This window comes from Anolis sagrei, chromosome 6 (assembly GCF_037176765.1).
Source record: "Anolis sagrei isolate rAnoSag1 chromosome 6, rAnoSag1.mat, whole genome shotgun sequence".
NCBI lineage: Eukaryota > Metazoa > Chordata > Lepidosauria > Squamata > Dactyloidae > Anolis > Anolis sagrei.
In genome coordinates this window covers 97,636,883-97,646,774 of record NC_090026.1, presented here as the reverse complement: position 1 = coordinate 97,646,774, position 9,892 = coordinate 97,636,883, and the positions used below count along the sequence as shown (strand labels likewise).

At 40.2% G+C, this 9,892-nt stretch overlaps 1 protein-coding gene across 3 annotated transcripts; it reads left to right on the top strand.

The window, feature by feature from the left end:
- Positions 1–6,504, top strand: LOC132778808 (uncharacterized). 3 transcript variants are annotated; one of them, XM_060782169.2, is made up of 4 exons: positions 2–151; positions 1,270–1,427; positions 2,981–3,015; positions 5,073–6,504. In XM_060782169.2, the coding sequence occupies exon 4, from the start codon at positions 5,088–5,090 to the stop codon at positions 6,093–6,095; it is 1,008 nt and encodes a 335-aa protein (XP_060638152.2). In that variant the 5' UTR covers positions 2–151; positions 1,270–1,427; positions 2,981–3,015; positions 5,073–5,087; the 3' UTR covers positions 6,096–6,504. The 3 variants fall into 3 exon arrangements, with proteins under 3 accessions (XP_060638153.2, XP_060638152.2, XP_060638151.2); XM_060782168.2 differs by lacking the exon at positions 1,270–1,427; XM_060782170.2 differs by lacking the exons at positions 1,270–1,427; positions 2,981–3,015 and having other exon boundaries at positions 1–151.
- The last annotated feature ends 3,388 nt before the right edge of the window (positions 6,505–9,892 follow it).

Below are 9,892 nucleotides of genomic sequence, written 5' to 3'. Positions count from 1 at the left end.
TTCTGTCCTTTTTCCCCCTTGGCTTTAAACAAGGCCAGAGGTTTGGAATTCCCTCCCCATATAAACAGCAAAAAGTATTGCTTACTCATCATTGTTCCTGAACATTTGAAGAAGACAGAACAAGTGAAGTACTTGGAAGGGAAAGAAGGAGGTAATGTGGAAACCTTGTTGAGAGTCCTCCAATTTTAGGCAGATGGACTACATAGGATCAATAAGGAGTGTGGGACAAGAATATAAATGTGCTAAATTCAAAGAAAAATAACAGCTTTGGGAAGGGAAAGTGGGAGATAGGGAAGCATACAAATAAATTATTATTATTATTATTATTATTATTATTATTATTATTATTATGAGGGATATTAACTGTCCATGTTTGGTTGTCAATCCTACTGGAATCAAGCAGTTTGACAGGTTGACTCTGGTGTAAACAAAGATTTCTGATTGAAAACATGACTGTATGTAGTTATATACGAATCATTTTACATGGGATATATATCATTTTGCTTTCAAGGGCTTGAGGCATTTCGTTTTGAGGCTCCCCACTTATATCTGTATTTCTATGGGAAGTCTGAGGCAGCAGAATACATATTTTTGGTTTTTTTCTGGATATACTGAGTGTAAAGTGCAATAGAGAAAACAACAGATCTGAACTGAATTGATCTCTCTCCAGGACTGTTGAAGTTAAAATAGTGTTCTTGATTGCTCTTTTCCTCTAGTTCTCTTAGAAGATGTTGTTAATTGAGGAAAAAACATAGCATCCTTGGTGGTGTGGTGTCTCCGCATGACGTCTCTCCTGTTTTATATAAGCAACATGGGATTAAAATATCCCTAGCAGAATTTAATTGAACATTTGCAGACTATATTGGGAAGGTTGGGCACTAGGAATGGGACAAGTTAAGATATTATTTTTTGTGAGTACTGAGGACAGACCACAGATAATAAAAGAATTTCAATAGTGAAAACGCAGTGGATTATTTGAATTGACTTAGAAGAAAGAATCAAAATATACACATCTGGCATTGAAAACATTGCACAGATGTAACTTGGACGGTTTATAGTGCCTTTATTCTAGGAGCTTCTGTAGAAAACAGGAGGGTGGCCAGACGCTGTTCCCTGTAAACATGGAAGCAATCATTACAAATGGCAAAAAAACGTGAGATTGCCAGGTTCAGGAATATTGTGGTTTTGAGCCAAGTATGCGGATCTTCACATGTCTTTATGTCCCTGCAATAAGAAATCACGGGATTTTTTATCTGGGTTTGTTCCCAGGTTTTAGATGTTTGTTCCTGATTGGTTGGTTCCTAAAATGGTGTCACTTGAGTGGAAGGCAAAAACTTTGTCCTGGGAAGAGGAACCTCATCCTTCACCTGTTTAATGAAGTTTGTGGCCAAAAGTGAAGTTCCTGGGGTGCAAAATGTACTTTCACAGTAAGTAGTATACAATGAAACAGGAACAGACACTTTCAAACCAGGAACAGAATGTCATCATTACTATAACTACTCAGACCTTGTTGTATGACTATCTGTGCAGACAGGTTTTGTGGTGTACTTGTGTCAGGGAACAACAGGATGTGTTGCCGGTTTATACATGTCAGTTCCTCATTTGGTGTATGCTGACAACATGGGTGGAGTTTAGTAAATGGCAAAAGCTTACTACTGGCTGTTGGGACATGTACGTGCTGGAGAGGAATGTAAATATCTAAAGCCAAGATCATGCTGGTGGCTAATAGGAAGAGACATGTATCACTCAGGAACATCACCCTGATGTTCCATGCCATAAGTACACCACTAAACCCACCCAGACAGATGGTCAGGCAGACTCTAAAAAGTAACAATAATGACCTCACTACCCCTGAGGATGCTTGCCATAGATGCAGGCGAAACGTCAGGAGAAATGCCTCTAGAACATGGCTCTATAGCCCGAAAAAACCCACAAGAACCTAGTGATTCCAGCCATGAAAGCCTTCGACAATACAATAATGACAAAGTTTTGTTCCTGGATTGAAAGTGTGTTTTCCTGTTTGATTATGTACTGCTGACATGGGCAGAAGTGGTCCTATCTATTAGGTTTGTTTGTGTGGCAGATACTTCATGAAACGTCTGGAGGGCACACTTTCTCAGGCCAGGGCAAAGAATGAAACTTTTTTAGTGATTCAAATGTCTGCATATCTGCATCTTGATCTTTTTTTTAAAAAAAAAACTGCTAAGTTTCTGGTGGAAGTCCCACATTGTCCATCTTGGGAGCCTCTAAATGTCACAACAAAGCATCAAGTCTGGAAGACAGAGGCAGAAATCCCAGGACCAAGAGGTTTGCATGTGGATCTCTCCTGAAGTCCTGGGATTTTTTTACCCCTATTTAAAACCTGTGATTTAGTGCTGTCTGGAAGCACCCTCTCTGGTATGCTATAAAATTTGTGAAGAAGAACTGAAATGGGGCTATTTTAATAAGCTAATGGTGTCACTTGGTCTTCTCGAAGTATGACTAGAGGTATGTTGGTTTTCTCCATATTTAAATTTCCTCCCTCTCTTGCTTTTGGAGTGGATTTGGATACCATACTTCACAAGATAATGGGATACGTGACAGCATATCAATTTCACAAGTAAACTTAGGTTTATCTCCTTATCCAAGTGGGAAATAAAGCTCAGTTATATTTGGGCAATCCAGATGCCTTCCCTAAGGAAGACCTTATGTTGCACAGCTACTGATTATTTACAGCACTCAAAGCATTTTGCATGCAGTAAAATGTGAAACCCTTCTATAGTATGTCTTTTGTTATTTTGTGGTGCTGATGGCAAATTCAAGGATGATAGACTTAATTTTCACACTTGTGCAATTTTGAAATCTTGTTCATTATTTACTGTTCTTGAAAATAGTCCGATGTAGGTAGATTTCTCAGTGTAAGGGAATCACACAGCCTTCTGTTTAACTGGAAACTTCACTAGCTGACTGTGTAGCCCCTCTTTTTTTCTTTTTTCACAAGGAGCTGTCATTGCTATCCACTGAGCCTTATCCAAGGTAAGCATGCAAATCCTTTACTATTGTGAAGCCAAATACTTGTGGTATTATCCTTCACAATTCAGGTTGAGTATCCCTTATTGGCAATTCCAAAATACTTCAAAATCCCAAATTGTCCACTGAGATAGTGACACTTTGGTTTTCTGTTGGTTTAATGCATACAAACTTTGTTGCATACACAGCATTATTAACAATAGTGCTTATAAAATCACCTTCCGCTATTATCTATAAGATAATGAAACATGAAAAAATTTGGTGTTTCAACTTGGTCCCACCTGCAAGATATCTCAATATGTTTGTATATGCAGCTACAGGTACTCCAAAACATCAAAAAAAATCTAAAATCCAAAACACTTCTGGTTCCAATAATTTTGGATATGGGACAGTCAATGTGTACTTAGGGACACTTGAATAATAGGAGAAGTCTACAAATAATTCTCCCCTGAATTGAGTTTTCTAACCATTGGACAACCCCCCCCCTCCTTTTTAAAAACCAATCGTTACAAATATCCATTTTCATACCTAGAGTAAGACTCTCACTTGTGATACCTGTTTCCAAATCGCTAATGCAGTTTATGTGGACTTATACATAGCTGAATTGTGGTTAACAGGTATTTACAACAGTAAGTTTTCAGAGGTTTACAAATTATCAGGTAGTCATGAGGCCCACAAAATGAGGAAAAAAGGTAAGAACATGGAAAAAATATTATTTGGACTGCAAAGAAAAATCTATGCCAACTGGGGTATTGTGATAGTGCATTCCAAAATATAACTTCCTCAAGGGATAATGTATCAATTAGTCTTTGAACTTCATCCCCCCCCCCCCCAAAAAAAAGGGAGGACAGGTGGAATCATAGTCTTTATGTTACATTTTATGGGGTTCCATCTTTACAGGCATGTAGCCAGGGGGGGGGGGGCTCGGGGGGCTTCAGCCCCCCCCGAAATTTTCATGGTGGTTCGCGAAAAGGCCTTATTGGTGCATTATTTAAACTGTTATGTTTATTCATATCATGATCTGATCACCATACTCAATATATCCCATATGCATGGGGTATGGGGTAATGATACAAAAGGTTTGCTAGGCTAGACCCTCTTTCACTCAGACTCAGCCCCCCCCCGAAACTCAGCCCCCCCCGAAACCCCCCCTGAAAATTTTTTTAGCCCCCCCCGAAACGAAATCCTGGCTACGGGCCTGCATCTTTACTTACCCATATTACACAAGATGGCTTCTTCCCTTTTCCAGCTTAACCATTTCAAGGATATCAGCACACTTTTTGCTCAGGAATCTTTTTAAAACACCACTTCCCATGGGATCGTTCCCATTAAGCCCCTACACTTAAAGGAGAGAGATACACTTTTTAAAATACTTATTTCAATGGGATCCAAACTGTCTTTAAACCACTAATGGAAACACAAAGCACATTAGCAGACCACATACACTGAAATGACACAAAGTAATTTGAGAAATCCACCACTTCCCATCACAAGGGAAAACAGTAAAACACCCACTCTTAAAGCATTTCTATGTACAGGAAAAGGAGTGGTGTCAATGACTACCCTTCTTTGAATCATCCCGTTTCTATACACTGTGTAAACGGAGTACCCAAGGCAACCACTGGAAGCAGTACTGTCTTATGGATTTTCATTCCTATGAATGGGGAGAAATTATCTGGAATAATTTCTTTACATTCAATATAAAACACTGTTTGTATTGCACCCTTGTCCCAGCCTAAGACTGGGATCCAAGGGCAGCCAAGTTATTTTGTCTTTAATGGCAGAAAGGTCCACAAGCACTTTCCTAATAGCAAATATGAAATAGTAACCAAACGTTTCCTGTGTTTTTATAGCACTGCAAATTGGTTGTCTAATGGTAGGACCATTTGAAAGATGTTAAACATTATAAAATGAATTCATTTCAGGCCGCTGGAAAGAGACAAGGAAATAGCATTACGGATATTGTAGACTAGTAACAAGCATTAAGGCTATTGTAAGAATGATATTGTGGGATGAAACATAATTTTGGAAGTTACTAGAACCCCACCCCTTTTTCATTTCAGGTTCTCAAGAAGAGAATGAGTGCCTCAATCACTTTGCTTGCACTCTTTTGTGTTCTGCCATTCGCTTTCTCCAGTTCGGTCATTTATTACACAAGTTCCGAGGGGATATGTGCAGATAAATGTGATTATCATGGCTATAAATACACTTGGTGCAAACAATATGGTGGAAATGGGAAAGATTGGGACTATTGCTCTTTAGAGGAAGGTCTGTCTGCTTCAGGCAAAAAATGTGCCACATCTTGTGATTTTTTTGGGCAATCCTACCGCTTCTGTTACCATAAAGATGGAGGATGGCATTACTGTGGATTGCACAAGATGCAAGATTTCCTTGAATACTCCCAGGAGAATCACATATGTATCAAGAACTGCAGAGCAACTCAAGGTTCTTTCCATTGTGAAACTATCTATGGTCTTCAACGCTGCTCTCCGTTCCATGACATAACTCCTACTGGCTTGCCTTGCCATAACAACTACCGTTGCGCTACATATGGGCACTCCTCATATCGCTGCCTTATTGATGACAACGTATCCATGTGGGACCACTGCGGACGAAATAGCTTGGATGGGTGTGTTTGGGTTACCTATGAGAGCAATTCTTCCCAGGTAGAGGTCTGCACACTTTCCAACACCCTGAAGGAAGGCAAGGTCTTCTTCCTTAGGGAAAGGGAAGACAACATGCTCCCGCCTTCTGAGGAGGAATTCAAAAATGCTGTCCACCTTATTGATACAATCATGTCTGTCACAAGTCATCCTGATCCTAGATCTGAGGAAAACATTAATTTCTATAAGAAAGAAGATATTTTCTGCAAGGGCATCAATTATACCAATGTTGAACTGCGCATAAAATTATCCAATGAAACCACCGAGCCCATTGCGCATGTTGTCTTCCCAAGTTTCCTGTACTCTTCTCATCTCTTGCGCCTAGCATTTTATACTAGTCTCCACAGCACTTTTCATCCCCCTGCCTATACCATTGCTGTGTCTTTTGATGAGCCAATGTTGTGTTCTGCTGACCATCAGTAACAAATTGGCCTGATCATCTTGTTTTTATATCTCATCGTGATTTGTATTTGACATCTATGCAGTTGCTGCTTTGCCATACTGTCCTATCATCACTGCATTTACCAGTATTTGTGGATGCTTTCACTTCCCCACCACTTACCACAATATTATGTGCAGCGTTAAATCTTTTAGTTGTTGGACTAGGTCCAACTGCAGTTGTCATCAATTACCAATCCTGAGATATGCATTCGTAAGTATGCATTACTGATACCGGTACCTCTGCTCAAAAGAGAGCATACAGTATAATGCATACAGCAAGGCTTTTTACAATTCCCTGTCTTTGTGGGTTATCCTTTGTAATTACTTCTCATGAAAAGTACCTGATATTAATGGAATTAATAAAAACGTATGAATAAAAATATGCAACTGACTAATGTGAGGTCTTAATACATCTGTTATCTATATACCATAGCATCTTTGATATGTGATATACTTACTTTGAACACCTTGACCTTCCATGATTTTTGTAACACGACATCCACCAATGCATGGTTAACCTATTCTACATCATTGTTGTGTCCATAGTGGCTACACCCAATTAATCAGTTGGCATCTAACTTTCTAGTAACAAGTTTTAGGATACCTCACCTGGCTGATTGCCTTCCTCCCTTAGGCGATCCCTCATTGTCCGAGTAGAATAATCCTCCAGGGTGGATCCATAGGTGACTATGGAGCCCTATTCTTGATCTGCATCATCTCCTGCAGTGAGGGCATTGGTTTCCAGGTGGAAGACGGTACCAGTCGGGGTTGGCTTGATGAGCCTTCCTCTTGGCACATTTCTCTCTTTCACCCTCCATTGGTGCCTCTTCAAATTCTACAGCACTGCTGGTCACAGCTGACCTCCAACTGGAGCGCTCAAGGGCCAGGGCTTCCCAGTTCTCTGTGTCTATGCCAGAGGTTTTAAGGTTGGCTTTGAGCCCATCTTTAAATCTCTTTTCCTGCCCAGCAGCATTCCGTTTTCCATTCATGTTTATTTTCATTGGAAGATGCCTGTGCACGATTTTTTTCAATGTGTGGAAGTCAGTGCACACTGATCCCCCCCCCCCCCCAATTACGACTGGACTTAATGTCAGGGGAAAACCTTTACTTTACTTTACCTTACTTTACCTACTTGGTTATCAAAAACTCGATGCTGGGAATTTATCCTCTTGATAACTTTTCTGGAGGCTAGCCTGATAATTATTTGTTTCAAGGTTGCTCCATGGGAGTCATGCTGTTAGGATTTGGTCTGTGATTCCCAAAATCATTGCCAAACCTCTAAATCATACTTAACCACTAAACTGTAGCATACTGGCTTAAATGAAGACATCTGGACCTCTAGGATGATGTGTACTTGCTGAATGCCATTTTGGCTGTCAACATCTGCGTTGTCTCCTGGCAAAGCCAGCTGAAAGCAGACAGCAGAGTCTCTTTCCCAGATATCACATGTGGCAGCCAATAAATTGTCACTGTTTTGAGCATCAAAAGGCCACATGCCAGACTTCCCAAGGTTGCTACTCCTGGCTTGGAAAATGTTTGGAGCCAGTATTCAGCTTTTTGTGTTTTTCTTGTGTTTGTCACTGAACTCTGCTGGGTCTGAAGTCAACACAGAATATTTTTAGTGTCTACAGCATCAGAGTCAATACCTTTCGTCAGGAACATTAGTTATAATTTGCTAAGCTTTCACAAACTGGGAAAATTTGCAAAGCTCGGGCATCTGGTAACTGTAGTCAAAGACAAGCTTTCAAATCTATAAAATAATACTCCTGTTTTAACAAGACTTCCTGTGATGCTTTTTACTCTGAAAGCCAAGGGAATGGTATGGCATGCCCAACCAAGTATATTATCAGAAATTATACTTTTTTATGTTGCTTCACTTCATAGTCCACTGGGACAGGCAATAGTGACATGGAGGGGGAGGCAATGGTCCAGGACCAATGTAATATTGTTTGGGCTAAACTGGCTGGATGCCAATTTGTCACCACAGCAGATTCAACTGGTTGCACCTGTCCACCTCTGGGCCCAGTCTGAAGCATAAATGGCACTATAGACTTGCTCTCATGACTTTGGGCAAGCTGCACTCTCTCATCCTACAAGGAAGATAATGGCAATACATCCTCCTCTAAATTTTGCCAAGACAACCCTTTGATAAAGTTGCCATAAATTGAAGATGATCTGAAAACACATAAAAACAGCTCCTCTGATAAATGCTTTTCACAATTACAATCCACAATTACAGGTATGAGAAATGTTAAAAGAGTTTCACGGAAAGCAAGGGTGGCATCATATAGCCTTCAATGTATTTTTGGATTGAAACTCTCAGCACAATTCACTGTCATCATGGGCGAGTAGGATTGCCTTTCAAATGTAGGGTCTTAGTGGTGGGTCCTCAGGTGACTGTAGAGACTTATTCTTGATCCACATGTTCTTCCAAGGTGAGGACATCGATTTCCAGGTGAAATGTGGTCCTGACAAGGTTTGGCTTGACACGTCTCCCTCTTGATACGCTTCTCCCTTTTGCCCTCCATTCATGCCTCTTCAAATTCCACAGCACTGTTAGTAACAGCTGACCTCCAGTTAGAATGCTTGAGGGCCAGGGCTTCCCATTCTTGGTGTTTATGCCAGAGTTATTAAGGTTAGCTTTAAGCCTATCTTTAAATTTCTTTTCCTGCCCACCAACATTCTGTTTTCCATTCTTGAGTTGAGAGTATAGTAATTACTTTGGGAGGTGGTGATCAAGTATTTGGACAACATGGCCAGTCCAGCAAATTGATGGCAGAAGATCATCGCTTCACTGCTGGTGGTCTTTGCGTCTTCTAGAATGCTGACATCTGTCCACGTGTTTTCCAAAGAGATTTGCAGGATTTTTTTGGAGACAACACTTATGAAATTATTCCAGAAGTTGAGAGTGATTTCTGTAGATGGCCCATGTTTCGCATGCATATAACAGAGTTGGGAGGAAAATAGCTTTATAAACATTAAACAAGCATCTTGGTATTTATTTATTTATTTACCACATTTTTACCACACCCTTCGCATCCTGAAGGGAACTCAGAACAGTCTCACAAAATGCAACTATTCAATGGCATCAATAAAATTATCAAATACATTAAAACCCAAACATTTAAAAAACATCAACATTAAAACATCATTAAAATCATGCAATTCCAAATCATTATCCAGGGCAGTTCCATTTGTCATTGTATTCGTTTCATAATCACTTACTGGACTTCTCAAAACTAGCCACAAACTTGGTCCCACAACCATGTCCCAATTCTCAAACACTCTCTGCTTCATTCGAGAAAAAAAAATGCTGCATTTGAAGAGCTCAGATGACTGGCTAAACTTTCTGGGCCCCCAAAATAATCTAGAGTACTTCCCAGTCACTGATGGAATTCCAAGTAATTCCCAAACGTTGGTCATCCAGGTGATTGGACATCAGCTCCCAATGTGTGGCAGCTGTCATCTGAGCAGACAAATCTCAGAACTGGAATGATAAATTCCAAGAGAAAACATCTGGCAGACATCAAAACTGGTAATACTGTGCAAGATTGTTGCAAACTGTAGGATGGGGAATCCTCACTATCATGTTTATTAAAATACTATTTAGCTGTAATCCCCACCCTCATTAAACACCAACAAGACGTGTTTGTGCCCACAAAGGGATGAAGAAATCAGCATTGCTCCAAAACCCGTAGTACACAAAAGCTTCCTTGCATGAAAACTATGCCAACAAACTATCAATTCATCCTCTGACTCATTGCGGTTTATGGGGTAGC

Bases quoted from the DNA above. Each gene is read 5' to 3' on its own strand.
- LOC132778808 (XM_060782170.2), top strand. From the start codon at position 5,088: ATGAGTGCCTCAATCACTTTGCTTGCACTCTTTTGTGTTCTGCCATTC.